The sequence below is a fragment of the Acanthopagrus latus genome, chromosome 2 (assembly GCF_904848185.1).
Source record: "Acanthopagrus latus isolate v.2019 chromosome 2, fAcaLat1.1, whole genome shotgun sequence".
NCBI classification, from domain to species: Eukaryota; Metazoa; Chordata; class Actinopteri; order Spariformes; family Sparidae; genus Acanthopagrus; species Acanthopagrus latus.
The window spans coordinates 21,724,069-21,739,494 of NC_051040.1; the positions used below are offsets into that span (position 1 = coordinate 21,724,069).

At 43.9% G+C, this 15,426-nt stretch overlaps 1 protein-coding gene across 1 annotated transcript; it reads left to right on the plus strand.

The window, feature by feature from the left end:
• The first annotated feature begins 578 nt into the window (after nucleotides 1-578).
• On the plus strand, nucleotides 579-13,520 carry barx2 (BARX homeobox 2). The gene is made up of 4 exons (XM_037118644.1): nucleotides 579-1,860; nucleotides 7,547-7,850; nucleotides 11,046-11,130; nucleotides 11,567-13,520. The coding sequence occupies exons 1-4, from the start codon at nucleotides 1,674-1,676 to the stop codon at nucleotides 11,846-11,848; spliced, it is 858 nt and encodes a 285-aa protein (XP_036974539.1). The 5' UTR covers nucleotides 579-1,673; the 3' UTR covers nucleotides 11,849-13,520.
• Nucleotides 13,521-15,426: the final 1,906 nt, after the last annotated feature.

The window sequence follows — 15,426 nt, forward strand, 5'->3', positions numbered from 1 at the left end:
GCAACAGGTCTCAGTGAGGGAGAAGCGTGCGCAGAGCCTGTCAGAGGAACTGTAAGTGACTCACATTAATGTGGTGGCCTAGACTGATACCATATATATATATTTTTGTTTGACTTTCAGAATAATAGGCCCGCTCTTCCGAAAACAGCCTTTTGTTAGTTTGCGCCAATCCAGAACTCAGAGGAGGAGTCCCACGGGCTGGTGCTCTTATTTCGCCGTAATTTAATTGAAAGATGTTACCAAGACAGTTCCCCTTTTATTCGGCGTGCCTTCATGTATTGCCATGTGCACTCAGTTGTGCATTAATAATAAACTACAACTGCGTCAGTTGCTTTGGCAAGACAGCAAAGACTGAGTGGCCTTTAGCCGCAGTCCTGCCACTACTGTGTTCACTCTAAGTATTTATTGCGGCGTTCTTCTCGTTCAATAGTTATCCTGTTGAATAATAATAATAATAATAATAATAATAATAATAATAATAATAATACTTATTGTTATTATTATTATTATTATTATTATTATTATTATTATTATTATTATTATATTGTTTTGTTGTTGTTATTATTGTTGTCATTATCATATTTGGTAGAAATGATATTATACAATTCAAACAATGATCGCAAAAAATAAGTTTGCAAAGAAATGTAAATTGTTATTCATGTGGACTGACTGCTGCCTGACTGTTACGCCACAACTCAGACATTGTTACGGATGTTTCGAGGTTCAACACGGAACGCAACATAGCAACTGTCGGAGAAATAGGAACAGAAATAAGAAAGAAAGAAAGAAAGAAAGAAAGAAAGAAAGAAAGAAAGAAAGAAAGAAATGATTAGTTACCCCTAGTTACTTTTGAGTCAAAGTATAGAATCGATTGCGCATACTAAATCACAAGCAAACTCAAAATAAAATAAACTAGAAGTAAAGTAAAAAAATAAATAAATAAATACTACTAATAATAAAATGAATAGGCTACATCTAGTTTTACACGGATCCAGCAATAGCGAATGATTCAACTGCTCAAGACAAATCATTTAAATGAAACGACAGAAACGACACAGTTAAAAACTAACAAATACATGGATAATAACACAGAGGTCTTTTGTTCTTCTGTCTGTATTGATTAAATTCGCTTTTTGTTCTGACAATATCACACAGTTCTGACGAGAAGCTCAACTTGTAGAGTTTGTTTTGCCACACTGAAACTATTGGAAGTATGACTGCGAGAATGAAGTTTTTCGGTGTTTGGGAGGTGGCCATGTGCCTGTACAGTACGTGTGTGCGTGTGCATGCGTGCGTGCGTGTGTGTGTGTGTGTGTGTGTGTGTGAGAGAGAGAGAGAGAGAGAGAGAGAGAGAGAGCGAGCGAGAGATGGAGCAGCAGAGATGTGTTCAGGGATGGTTTATATAGCAGTGGGTGTGAGCGCACGTCGCACTCACTTCATTACCACTGTGGAGAACACAAGTTTGAAGGCTGCTGATCTTCACCGCGACACAGGGAAATCCTAAAGCCGCGTTTTGAAAAGATCGAACAATGAGTTATTTAAACGCATGAACTCCAGCAGTCACCTTTTTTTTCTCCACGAAAAAAAACAAAACAAAAACAAAACCCTGCAAAACCCTGAAGTAGCAGTGAAGTAGCTGAGCGAAGGCAGCGCACGGCGCACAGGGACGGATCATGCACTGTCAAGCCGAGCTGAGGCTCTCCTCCCCCGGGCAGCTGAAGGCTGCCAGAAGGCGCTACAAGACTTTCATGATAGACGAGATCCTCTCCAAGGAGACATGTGATTATTTTGAGAAACTTTCTCTCTACTCGGTGTGCCCCTCGCTCATCGTGCGACCGAAGCCTCTCCATTCGTGTTCGGGTAAGTAAAAAGTTTGTTTTCCTCTTTTTCTTTTCAAATGAACGACTAGAACTTGTCGCTGATAAAAACTAATTGGAAAATGTGACTCCGAGGTGATTCAATTCGTGGCAAAATGAGAAGATGTTGATCGGGGGATTCTGACATTTTTACGCACGAGATCAATTGAATTATTGATGAATAATTTTATTTGAATTTATAAAATGAGTGTCAGGTTTAAATGGTGCATGGATCAGGAAAAGTGTGTCAGCAGCAAAAGGTCTGCGTGTGGTCGGTTGTGCTGGTTTAATGACATGTGTCTGCTGCCACAAAGCTGCATCCATTTTCTTTTTGTAAAGCTCATTATTCCTCCTCCTAAATACTGATATTTGCGACGATTACAACGCACCCTTAATGTGTCATCCCCGTCACCCACATGTGCAGGTTTGCGTCAGATGCTTATTCTGACAAATTATTCGTCGCGACTCATTTGCGCACCCTTCCCTCTGCGAGAGTTGCACATTCCTCGCTTTAAACATGATAAATCGCTGCAGCCAAGTGTTAAGTGTTGGAAATCAAAGACCTGCGGCTCGGTGAGTGATTGTCAGTGGTGCGTCCGGGGGCTTCTGATGAATGACTGCACTGATAAAGTCGCCGTGGTTGCGCACAGAAGTCTACGGGAAGGCGGCGTGACGGGTTAAAAAAGAAAAAGACGCGGTCAAGTCTCGCTCCAGAAGCCCCCCGTGGTCGCTGAGCTGTAACCTTTATTCCGTCAGGTATCATTTGCATTGATGAACACTGGGGGTTCTGCTCAACCGAAGGCCTTCCTTAACGAGCTTCTGCACACAAACCTCTCATTAACCGTTAACAGTTAACTTTCCCGTGCGGGCTGATTCCTCTTGGAAACGTTTGGGAAAGAAACTGACAAACACCTGATCCCTTTGAATCAAAATCACATTCCTCCCAAAGTCCACGGAGTGCTCTCTCTCTCTCTCTCTCTCTCTCTCTCTCTCTCTCTCTCTCTCTCTCTCTCTTGCTCTCTCTCTCATTTCCCTTTCAGTAAAATGTCAGAATGACCTAAATCTCCATGATAGACAGACTGATGGCTCTCTAGGTGTGTCTCCTACCTGTTGAAAATAACCCCGAGTTAGTATGACCAACCTCTGCTGGCACGGGGCCCTCGCCATCTTGTCAAAACAAACCATCCTGACTGATTCCTAATTGCAGTTCCAGATGAATCCAAACAACCGAGATGCTACTGCACACTCTAGTAACCATTAGGATAATTGCTCCAAAGTCTGAAATAATAGCCGCTGCAATTTGATGATGACAGGGGTCGGCCGGGTAAAAATAGAGGGAAGCGATTCCCTCATCCCTCTGATATGGATTGGTGCGCGCCATGACTGGCACCCCTCTGTTCGGATGGATAGAGTAACCCGCCCTGCATATCAGAACACTGTGCCCACCACTTATTTGTAGCTGCAGGGGTGTGAGACACAGTATATTCCACAACATCAATGGCTTTTTAGTGCTTGATATAGAAGCTGGCAGGCTTACAGGTCCTGGGCCAGTGAGAGGCGGCTGGCCCCTGCATGGCCCCCCTAACACTGAGAGTTGACTTCTTCATTCTGCGAAAGGAGAGGGCTGCTGTAACCTCCTGCTGCCAGCGGAGGCCGCTGAGAGACAGTGATGCCACTAACGTTGCCAGCAAGGGGCTGATGACAAATGCATCTTCATTGCTGATCACAAACAATACCAACCTGATGGTCTTCCCAGCGCATTTTCACTCAGCTAAAAAATGAAAACAGAGACAAACGTCCCGCGCAGCACAAGCGGCTGATACACGTGGAGCCAATTCTCCTGTCAGAGCGGAGAGAGCGAGCCCTGACCCGGGCGCTGAGCGCTGAACGACGTAATGGCAGCTTACAATATTTCATTTAGAGTCCCATCTCTCAGCGGGACCCAGGGCAGGGCTTTTAGCGGTGGTTTTTCTCTGGAAGAGGTGAGAGAGATTAAGATCGACTGCGGTGTAATCTCACCTGACAGCATGATGAAAAATAAAAACAAATAGGAAAAAAGGCAGGAGTGTGTGCAGCCCGAGGGCCGCTGCATACTGGTCGGGCATTGGCTGGGGACTTAGAGAAGAAATCCAGCTGAGCAAAAGGGTTTTCATCCCATCTCAACCTCTAATCCGCTGCAGACAATAAAGTCTCCTATTAGGCATAAAGCTGGCTTGAGAAGGTTGATTACACCCATGTCAGCACACAGGGGAAAGTATGCACACACATACACACAAAGAAAAAAATGTGCACACATCTTCCATCTTCTGCCGGGGATGATGTTTGACAAGCTGTCATCTCCCCGTCACTTCTGCACAGCCACTGCCATCACATTTGTCTATCTCGACAGGGGATCAGTGATAAATCAGTTCTAAAAGTAGTTTATGCTACAGGCTGATTTCATGTGAGGGGATCGCCTTTCGGATTAAACAGTTAGCGCTCATGTTTAATGGAACACCCTTTGCTTGTCAGTGTGCCTGGGAAAAGGCTCTGACAATTAAACTCAGCAAGATGCTCTCGACAACGTCTTTCTGCTGTTCGTTGAGAGCTGGTGTTCAGATTGCGCCAGCTCGACATGCCCTGAAGATGAGTGATTCCAACGAAGGCAGTGAGTTCAAACGGGTGAAGAAGCTGCGTGGCCTGTTGCCCTTCCCACCCGGACTATGTTTGATCTGCGCTGGCAGGGCAAGGCCAAGACAAACCAAAACCATTTAATTGAAAAGCTTCCTAGCTGTCACCACAGCGTGTACCGCAAATGTACAACCGTGCACTCACGGTATGTTTATCATATCTTAGCAGTGAATCACCCATTTCAACATCTCGTTGTCAAAAAGGAGTGAGAGAAGTAGTGTGGATGATAGTGAGCAGGCACTGTGTAAAGGATTTGGTTAAAGAAGTCATATTGTGCCAATTTTCAGGTTCAAACTTTTATTTGGGGGTCATCGTAGAACAGGTTTACATACTTCAATGTTCAAAAAACACCTTATTTTTCTCATATGGAGCATTTCTGCGGCATCCCTTTATGCACTCTGTCTTGAATGCTCCGTTTTAGCTACAGATCAAGACCTCTGTGCAATCTTGGGTGAGAGTTGCACATGCGCATTACGTTATGGGCAGGGTGTAGCCAATCAAAGGCAGATTAGGGCGGGTCACGACGAACAAGGTAGTGTGATCTAGAATAACACAGCTACAGTAGTAGCAACTGTGTGTCTGCCAACTGAGTGAACTGTATTTTCTTATAAAAAATATATGAAAATATATATTTCTAGAACAACTGTTACACAGTGACGCACATGCACAAGTTATGGAAGCAAAGGCTCGACTCCTTCCCAGGTGTATGAGGTGGTGCAGGAGCAGCGTTTTCTGTGGGAGAGAGTACCTCCCTTTGGCGTGGACCTTTTCACTTTGCAGACCTTTTATGTGCGCCAAAATGCTACAGAACACAATGAAAGACCAGCAAAAAAAAAAAAAAATCCCAAAACATAATAGGACCTCTTTAAAACATGCTTAATTGACCAAAACAATTCCGTCTTATTAGCTACATGATCAGTAGTTGTTGGTATTAAAAGGAATGCTGAACAAACAGCTCTTCTTGATCTATTCTTAGCAGGCATGACTTCTGTAATGGTTACCATAAGCGCTTGTTCAAGTCCCCACATTCCGACTGTGATTATCAAGAGTATCAGTGTGCTGCTGCTGCTGCGGCTGCACAGGCCGCACTGCTCTCCTGCAGCTACTCAAACAGTTTATTTGTAGACTATTGACAGGACGCTGGCACTTGTCAACAACATGTCAGAGAGGCGGCTTTCGCTGTCAGTGGAAAGTCACCACAAGGGCTGACATTTCCTTCTCTTCTCTCTCACTCTCTTTCTTCCTTTCTTCCTCGCGCTGCCTCTGAGGGGGACCGTCCGGAGACAACTTCAAGCTCTCTGCTGACAAGAGATTTCCTGGCTGAGATGTCTCCCCCCCCCCATTCAGAATGACACGAGCGACGCCACACACTCACTTTTGGAACAACATTGTTTGAATTTCAAAATGTGGAGATTAGATGATTCATCTGTCAGAAAGTCCAACATTTATAGACAGATGTGACTACAGAAAGAGGGCGCAGCAGAAATAGAAAGATATTAATTGAGAGGGAGAGAGAGAGAGAGAGCATGCAGCCAGGCAGAGAGAGAGAGAGAAAAAAAAGGGTCTTCTTGTCTAGACCTGTTGCAATAGCAGCGATCTCACGTTGGAGGATTAGTGATGACCTCAGCGCCTTCGCATGATGTCATGGTGAGCCCAAGGCAGTGTCTCGTGTGTTTCTGTCTGCATGTGTGTGTAGAGCGACTGCGCCTATCTGTATATGGACTTATGTGCAGTGCTTACGCCTCCTCACGCTCAACTTACATCCAGTGGTGAGGTTTACCGTGGGTTCATGCCCATTGTATACGTGTAAGCGTATGAATTCACGTCTAATCATCCTGTAAGACCAGAAAAGTAGATGTGCATGCTCCACCTTCTTTGTGCGCATTCATCCTCCTCCTCCTCTTCTTTGTCACACTTCTACTGAAATCCATTTTCCTCCCCCCTCTTAAGGTCAAAAGAATAATGGAACAAAAAACAATCAAGCATCAGCAATAAAAAATGAAAGCCAGCATTTGATTTTGTGTCTCCCTCAGGTATTGTTTTGAATGTGTGTGTCCAGGTGTCAAGGCCGACTGTCGAAGCCGACGAGGAGATTAGGGAGACAAGCTCTACCGCAGACAAACCGGTAACACACATGCGGTGTGCTGGCCAGCCTCACATAATTTCTCTTCCCCATCACAGCCTTGTATCTCCCTCCATATCTTCCACCTCTACTCCCATAATCCCCTCTGTGTCCTTCTCAGCCGCCTCCTTATCAGCCAGTGCATTACAGCCTGCGCTGTGCTCAGTCGGCTTGTACATTTTTTAAATTATTATTTTTTTTTATATGTTTGAGAATTTTTCTGGCGGATATCACATTCACTTTGCTTGACCCGACACATCCTCTTGCCAGCCTCTTTCGCGTCGACATCGGCTCCAGACAAGTGTTACTTTTTATTGACTCTGGCGTCTTGCTGCTTCTGTCTCCTCTGATAAAGAGCAAAAAAAAAAAAAAAGAAAGAAAAAAAAAGAAGAAAAGTGTGTGTGTGAGTGTGTAACTGCGCACATTTGCAGTGGGAGCGAGAGAGAGATTGCAAGAGAGGGCGAAAAGTTTATTAGCTGAACAGTGTTTGATTTAGTTATTTGGGGTTTTTATTGCGGCTCGTTCTGCGCCTGCATTTGTGTGTGTGTGTGTGTCTACGTGTGCGTCACGCTGTCGTGCTCACTGTGTGCATGTGGTATTTTGAGCTGGGATGCAGGTTAGTATTTAACAGCTCCTGAAAAATAATCACTCATTCTAAGGGGTTCAGAGGAGCGGTGTAAAACACGGTCTGCGTCATTGGGATCACAGCCCTCTGCGTCGAGAAAGGTCAAAAGCAAAACACTTCACAGCAAACACGGGGCCATTAAAAACCGAACCTGTCCGAGCAATTACAAGTGGTCGATAATGGCTAATACAGCCAAAGTGACGGAGAGGCTCACCTCAAAAAACTCTCAATGTTCCCTCTGTCATGTTATGCTCTTGTCCCTGCTTCTTTCAGGCTCCTCGTCGCTGCGTGCCTACCCTCTCCTGTCGGTGATCACACGGCAGCCGCCCCACGTCCCCCAGGTGTCGTCCCCGGGCGTCGCCCCCTCGCACCTGCCCCTGCTCTCCCCGCAGCACCAGCGAGGCTCCGAGCCCTCGCCCAGCCAGACGCCCCTCAGCATCAGCAGCGACGAGGACACGGAGCGCAGCACGCCTCGCCTGAAGAAGCCGCGCCGCAGCCGCACCATCTTCACCGAGCTGCAGCTCATGGGGCTGGAGAAGAAGTTCCAGAAGCAGAAGTACCTGTCCACGCCTGATAGGTCAGTGCCGATGAGGAATCACACGCCTGACTGGATGTGTCTAGGGATTGCATTAAAATACATACAATGCGGCAGAATACATGTTGGAAATGCAGGTTTCTGCAATCCAGGAAGTTGTTTAAACTTTACATTTCTTCATGCTGCAACTTGACACCTCACGTTCAGGCACAAAAGCTCTGGACAAGATTAAGATTAGAAAAAGAGTCTGTTTTGGTTTACATGTTGTTAATTGTCCCAACATCTCATCAAAAATGCCCTTTTGTTCCCTCAAATGTGGCTGGAAAAAAAAAGTTTGCTGTCATGTTTCAAATGTTGAAACGCCTTCTTGAACAGTGGTCTCTGGCTTGGCCTCCTTTTTTTGCCCAGCTGTAGAAACAGCACCGTTTAAAAGCACGTACAAAAAAAAAGGTAAAAAGTGCCTGTGCTAACATGATTTTGTGACTTAGTTACATCAAAGAAAGAAAACCACTGATGTGTGAAATGTAAAATTCATCTACTGTAGAGTGAAATATGCATCACTCAGCTGTGACATTTTGATAACCTGCATGCCTGGCATAGAGTGCATTTTCAAAGTACAGTACATGCACACACACACACACACACACACACACGCACACACGTACACACATGCACGCACACTCTCAAAGCCACAACTGCAATTATCAGGCAGTGGTTAACCTAACATCATAATTTTTGATTTATCCTGTGGGGAACGTCTCATGTAATGTGAATTTGTCGAGGCCAGAGCATTACCTCAGCGTTTCTAGTTGAGACAAGAATAACGTTTTTTAACCCTGAGCGCTCCAACAGCAAAAAAAAAAAAAAAAAAAAAAAAAAAAAGAGAAAAAGAAGAAAAAAAATCCTTGACAAAGAAACACTGCCGCATTCAGGAGAACAGGGACGGCGGCCAACACAAGCAAACAGAAAATGTAATACATTGATTTACTGCCAATCATTTCACACATGTGCAGGTGTATATAAAGCACATTCTGCTGTCTACAATAAGATGAGGTAATCTACATGTTAATATCTGTGTCTTAAGTTCCATTCTCAGGGTCATTTTTAGGACCTTACGTGAGGTTAGACTCTATTTTTCCAGTTTTATTGCGCGGCTCGCTTCCACATTTGGCCTGCAGGCTACTTTTCCATTATGACCCCGACAATATATTGAGCCATACTGTTGTTAAAAAGCTGTTCTCCACATGCACAGCAGGAATCGCAAACTTCTTGTGAACTATTGCACCGAGTGCACATTAGATGGCTGTGCACTCTACCCCACCCCGTTAGCCGTCTTTGAAATCAGCGGTGATAAAAATAGATACATGAAAAAATGTTTCTCGTGTACAGCATGTTTATAGCGTTTATAAATGCAAAAGATCTCCACTCCACTCCACAAACACACACACACACACACACACACACACACACACACACACACACACACCGGTTCGAGCATTGCGTATGTGTGTGCTACCACATCTAATCTGAAAAGACATTAGCATATTTGAAATGAACCAGATTTATTTGTCATTCCATTTACATCCCATCCGTGGGGAAAACTCCCACGATGCATTATTAAATATTTCACATCTTGGCTCGCCCGGGGCCGCTGGAAAGGCGCCATGCCTCATCTTGAAGCAGAAGCCCCGAGGCTGAGCACAACTCAGTGATCAAAACCAACCACCCTTATGGATCGCTGTGCCAAAATACTGCGTCCTGTCAAAATATCTGATTCTGACACTGTGTTGAAAATTAATTAAATACCCAGCTGGCGGTGAAAACATCAACAGAGAAAATCCCCCCTTTAAAGCTCCACATCAAAGGTGTGGCGTGCTCCCCACTTTGGTTTGTTATGATCCAAAGATAACTTTACTTTTCACTCCCTTTTCCCTTGGCCTGGAACCTCTGCGGTCTCCGATCGAGACCGTGCGCGGCGGCGGTGGGGAGCCCAAACCAAAAGTATTCCTTAAAATGATTTATATCATAGAGCGATAATGATTTTACGTAGCTTCCAATTATCATAATTACTGCTTTAATGCTTCTCAATGTCATCATCATCATTACCATTGAAAGCTTTTCTCAGTTACACCCAAGATTACCTTCCGAAAGGTGCGAGAATGGAACAAAATGGCGGCCGGGTAGCCCGGAGGGAGTAACTCGAATAATGTCTCTATCGCTGGAAGTGTGTGGTTTCCCTCCATTGAGAGCTAATGACCATAAATAAGGGGGTGTTTTCCTTTTTCTGCAATTACTTTTCCTTGCCTGCAGTTGTTGAGCCACAGACAGGGGCACGTATGATGGTGAGGTCTGATAGACAGCTTGATTGCGTCTGTGTCTGGTGTTTTTTTTTTTTTTTTTTTTTTAAAGCTCAAACACACACACACACACACACACACACACAAAGCCACACACAGCCTTTTATGCAAGGTATAAGGTTATGTAGACAATCCCATGAATCTCAGGGGTTTGTCGTCGCTCTGCTTTTTAGATTCTGCTCACGCCTTCTCTCCGTCTCGGCTTCCACTTTCACCATCAAATGAAAGCCGGTTCCTTTCAGTGGGGGGGCCGGCGGGGGTGAGAACCCCTTCGTCTGCCTGTTAAAGAGTTAGGGAAGAGGAAATCTCATTTAAGAAAAGCCAGATAACCACTCCTTCTCCTTCACAAATGGATGCCTTGTTCACTTTATCTGTCCCTTCCTGAGATATCACGTTACGCACCGACCAATAGCCCTATTAGTCATGGATCGACACATGTGGTGGATGCATTCTGAAGTTTTTCCTCCGACCGCCCCAATCGTCCCGCTACAAGTGCTGTGATTAGATTACCGATGTCGGTACAGATGTTTCGAGCAGTGTTTCCTGGGCTGCAGGTGCACAGTGTCAAAGTCCCAGCACCAGCGAATCAGCTTTGATGTGAGATTCAAAGACGGAGCTCAGAGTAGGAGAGAGGTCTCATGCTGCACTCAGGCGCGCAATTTCCGGCAACCTCTAGGCGCATATATTTTGTGGAAAGGTAAAAACCACAATTAGTGTCAAGATTCTTATCATTTCTTTTTTTTTCCTGTCAGTGGGAGAAAAAAAAAGACTGATTCTGTCTGGTGCTTTGGGGGAAAAAATGATGAAAGCCATTTTGAAAGTATGTGAAGGACTCTGCCCGTCTAATGTGCAGCCTTTTATTTTGCTTGTGATTTTGCAGGTTAGACCTGGCCCAGTCGCTTGGACTCACACAGCTCCAGGTGAAGACATGGTACCAGAACAGGCGTATGAAGTGGAAGAAAATGGTAAGAGACAGCAGCAGAAAATGTGTCTGTTCAGTTTGTCTTTTCTGTCATCCTTCAAAGTGGAGTTTTACATCCAGTTTTTCGTCCGGCTTTAATTTCACGACTCACGTACTGTTACATGCTGGTTTGCACTGTAACAGCAAGATAAGCTAATGGTAGGCAGCAGCAGGAGAAAAAAAACAGAAAAAAAGAAAAGGGTGCGGTGTGAGCTGTGACCGATGATGACGGCAGCGAGAGCAAACACTTTTGTAGAAGGGTCAACAACTCGGGAGAACAAAAAAAAGGCCTGAAATCGTTAAAGATGAATGAGTGCACGAGGGGCAGCCAGTAGCAATATGTCTTCTCTTAATTACTATAATAGCAGGCCCTGCCTTCGTCTGCTGCCGCCATTTATTACCGGGGCGAGTCCTCTAAGATCACCTGTGTCTTGTTCTAGGTGCTCAAAGGAGGTCACGAGGCCCCGACTAAGCCCAAGGGAAGACCCAAGAAGAACTCCATCCCCACCACGGAGGAAATCGAGGCTGAAGAGCGGCGGATGAAGGCGGAGGCGGAGGAGAGGATGAAGAGGGGGGCGGAGAAAGCGGCGCCGGTTCGCGCGGGAGAGGCGCCGCAGCTCGAGCCGCAGGATCTCAGCTCGGAAACTCACAGTGCGGCCGCGGCGATGGAGGGGTCCGAGCGGGAGCTCCCCATGCAGTCAGAGACACGCGCGGCCAGCTAAGCGCGAGCGGAAAAACAGCCAAAGACTAAAGCCAACCTGAAAACAAATAGTGCCTCAGGATCACTGTAAAAAGCCTGTGTGGTGTTTAGAGCCATTTGCTTTGAGAGTTTGACTGGAAACATATTGGTGGCATCCAAATGTTACCTAATGTAGCCCTTTTTTTTTTTTGTTTTGTTTTGTTTTGTGTATCGGAAAAAAATGTACCATACAAAGAGCTAAGATGCATAGATTGTACTGGTTTAAATGTGGCCTTTAAAAAAAAAACGGTGTTTGAGCAGGTCTCTGCTATAAGGAGTGTATGTCTGTCAAACCCAAGCAGGTAAAGCATTACAACCACGGAAGATCACTCTCTCTCTCTCTCACACACACACATGCACACACACACACTGATCCTCTAAGCTGCCTCATACGATGCCGTGCCAAAATATCAAAACGTTTGCCTTACTGTAGTGTCTGTGTATCTTTGTATTGTAAATCACTTCACTGCCAAAAACTGTAAGATTAAACGGCTACAGTGCCTTGTCGCTCTCAGAGGAAAGCCTTTAAAGTGTCGATGAAATAGCTATCGAATACAAGTATATTTTTTACCGTGACCTTTTAGTACAAGTGCCGTTTTCTGGAGACAGAGTTGTAAAGATTAGGAAGGAGCACCTCGATGTTTAGAGCATCAGGCAGCGAGGTCGTGCATTGCAACCAACTGAGCACCCCTCACCTTGTCCTTACGGTGCCTCTCTAGTGGCTCTAGTGTTTGGTTGGTCCATTCTGGGCTACTGTAGAAACATGGCTGACTCTGTGGAAAGAGGACTCGCTGCCTTTGTAGATAGTAAAGGCTCATTCTAAGGTCACAAACACAATACTTCAGGTGATCACACACCAACGAAAACATGATATGTTATATTCTATGATTGCCAGTGGATCCACCAAAACGTTACACGTTGGACCTCAGACTCAGTTGTGTTCGGTCTTTGGTCAGTAAAGCGTGCATTATTGTTTATTTCAGTCTGAAAAATCAATATTTCTGCCAAGCCATACACTGTATCATACTGTAGAAATGTGTATAAAGTATAAAATATATGGTCTTTCGGATATATATATATATATATATATATATATATATATATATGTAAAACAGTATTTTTAACTGCTGTTTTAAATTGGATTAAAATAGTTTGTATGTATAATGTTACTGCCGTCCCTGATCTTTTTTCTTCTCTTACGGGAGTCGGGATGACTTTGCTTTATTCTGCCGTGAGGCCACCGAGACTCTTAAGCTGTCGGAGACTCTCAGAGGGAGTAAATCACGGCCTGTGCCAAAGATGCACAGCAAACGCTCAACATTTGAAATCTCAGCGATGTTTCCAGCCCACAGGCTTTGCATGAGTACCCCAGTCAGTATGCTAGACTTGCATTAACACAACACTGCCTGTCACTGACCCCTTCACACTCTGCCTTCTTCCCCCACGCAACGGTTTGTGACGGAAGAGTTTCAACTTTTGTGAATTGAGCTATTGACCGGAGTTATTTTTATTTGTTCTTGTTTCATATGGAAAGTGCAGTATTTTTCTGATGTAAATAATGTGTGTTTGGTAAGCTTGTGTGCAGTTTTTTTAGGTTTGTGTACAATCATTTTTACTATGTACAAGTGTGTGTTTATGTATTTAAATGCACTTAATAAAACAGCAACCATCGAAAAAATTCCACTTGCTATTATTTGATGCGGTTGCTTCGGGTGTGTTCAGCCTCAGGCTTCATGTGCCGAGGCTAGTTTTGCATATAGCAACCGCAAATGCAACACAAATGCTTTTGCCTCTTTGTTTTCATGTGTCAAGAGTGAAAACACTGCAACGTCAAATCAAAGCTGCTGGCAGGATCCTTAGATATGACTCTCCAAAACCCTCCTGGATGTGCCGCCACGTCATGCTAATTGTATGTGTAAATCAAACACTTACAGTAGCACTGGCAGGCTGGAGTTCAGGCGGATCCATTACCGAGGAAGCTTTTGAAGATGTATTAGCCCCAGTCAAAGTTCGCCATAAATCATATTCAAGGGAACAAAGCATTTAAGCACTCCGTGTTGTGACATTTATCATCTTTATCTGTACAGCAAACACGATGGCCTGTGGTGCACCCAAGGGCTCCTCTGTGACCCCGGGAGAGCCAGGAACGGCCTTAAGTGTATTTTTAGTGGCCGATACCCGACATGGATGGTTTCTAAAGCAAACAGCGCAGGTTAGCATTGAGTAATGTGTACTGTGCTTCGACGCCTTGTGTAAACATTCTAAGTATGCTTCATATGTGTGTGCATTCAACAGCAGAAGCCTCTCGGAAGTGTGATTGAACATTTTACTTGTCTCAGTGGACAAATTGCTTTATTGTGGGGAAGAAACAGTCAAGATTGATTAGAGCTGTTGTCCACATCATTCACCTCTCTCTGCGTGTTGAGTATGAAAAATACAACAGAAGGCCTTTTCTTCTTTTTCATTCATTTGAAAAACAAAAACAAGACTTTCTGTATTTCTTTCATGTTTCTTGTGCAAACACGCTATGTGGCATCTTTGTAATGATTTTTTTTTTACAGAATCTCAAAATTCATTTCTGATTTCACTGTTCATATCATTACGACAAATGTGAGTAACGACATATATGAATGTGATTTAGCTTACCTTCATGCACACTATGTGCACAATGGCCATCATCTTACGAAGATAAACTGTGAAAAATATCAGATAATAAAATCAAACCAAACGACATCCTGAGCAACAACGCTAATAAAAGAGTCGGCATGATGTTAATGATTACTCATTAAATTATTAATAGAAGGTTAGGAATTTAAAGAGGCACTTTACACTTTTGGAGAAGGTATTAAACCTCCGAATTTTAATATTCAAAATATTATTAATACAAACTAAGAAGTATTTATTTTGTTCCATAGCTGACTAAACAAGCTGTTCTCAGAGGAAAATAAGGTGCCCAGAGCACTGTTTGAAGCTAGAAAGGTGGCAGGGTCCGCCACACATAAACAAAGTAAAACAGTCTGAAATTGTGTTGTCCTTTAATGTTGTTTATTCAGTTTATTCAGTCGTGGCAGTTAGGAGTTTGATTACTTAGTGTGTTTAGGCACCAAATCAAATCAATCAATCAAGCGTTTAAAATGTATTGGAATCAGAGACAGGATGGGCAGGAATACATCAAAAAGTGAAACTCTTCTTACAAATTATGAACTTTTCTTATCAAAAATATCAAATTAAGATACAAAATACTGGTACAGGAAAATGGCCGCTTGAATAGCGACAGAGGGGAGCCTGAAATCATTATATTGTGTCATACAGTTCATTCAAGGAACTTGCCATTTGTGTTTTTTGTTCTTGTTCTCCTCACGTATCTTACTCTGATCTTGCATCCAACATCAGTCAAGTCAGTGGTTGAACCAGTTTTCCAATATGAATAAGTAACTGCAGCTGACTGAAAGACACTGATTTAAAGACATTTCTTAAAATTGACATCCCTTATTAGAGCTTATTAATGTTGAAACTAGCACAAGGTGTATTTCCCCGAATGTTAACAACAATCTAAGTAAG

Excerpts from the sequence above, each read along its gene's own strand:
- barx2 (XM_037118644.1), top strand. The coding sequence starts at position 1,674 with ATGCACTGTCAAGCCGAGCTGAGGCTCTCCTCCCCCGGGCAGCTGAAG. Across the intron at positions 1,861-7,546 it reads GCCTCTCCATTCGTGTTCGG|GCTCCTCGTCGCTGCGTGCC; the intron begins GTAAGTAAAAAG and ends TGCTTCTTTCAG. Across the intron at positions 11,131-11,566 it reads GTATGAAGTGGAAGAAAATG|GTGCTCAAAGGAGGTCACGA; the intron begins GTAAGAGACAGC and ends GTCTTGTTCTAG.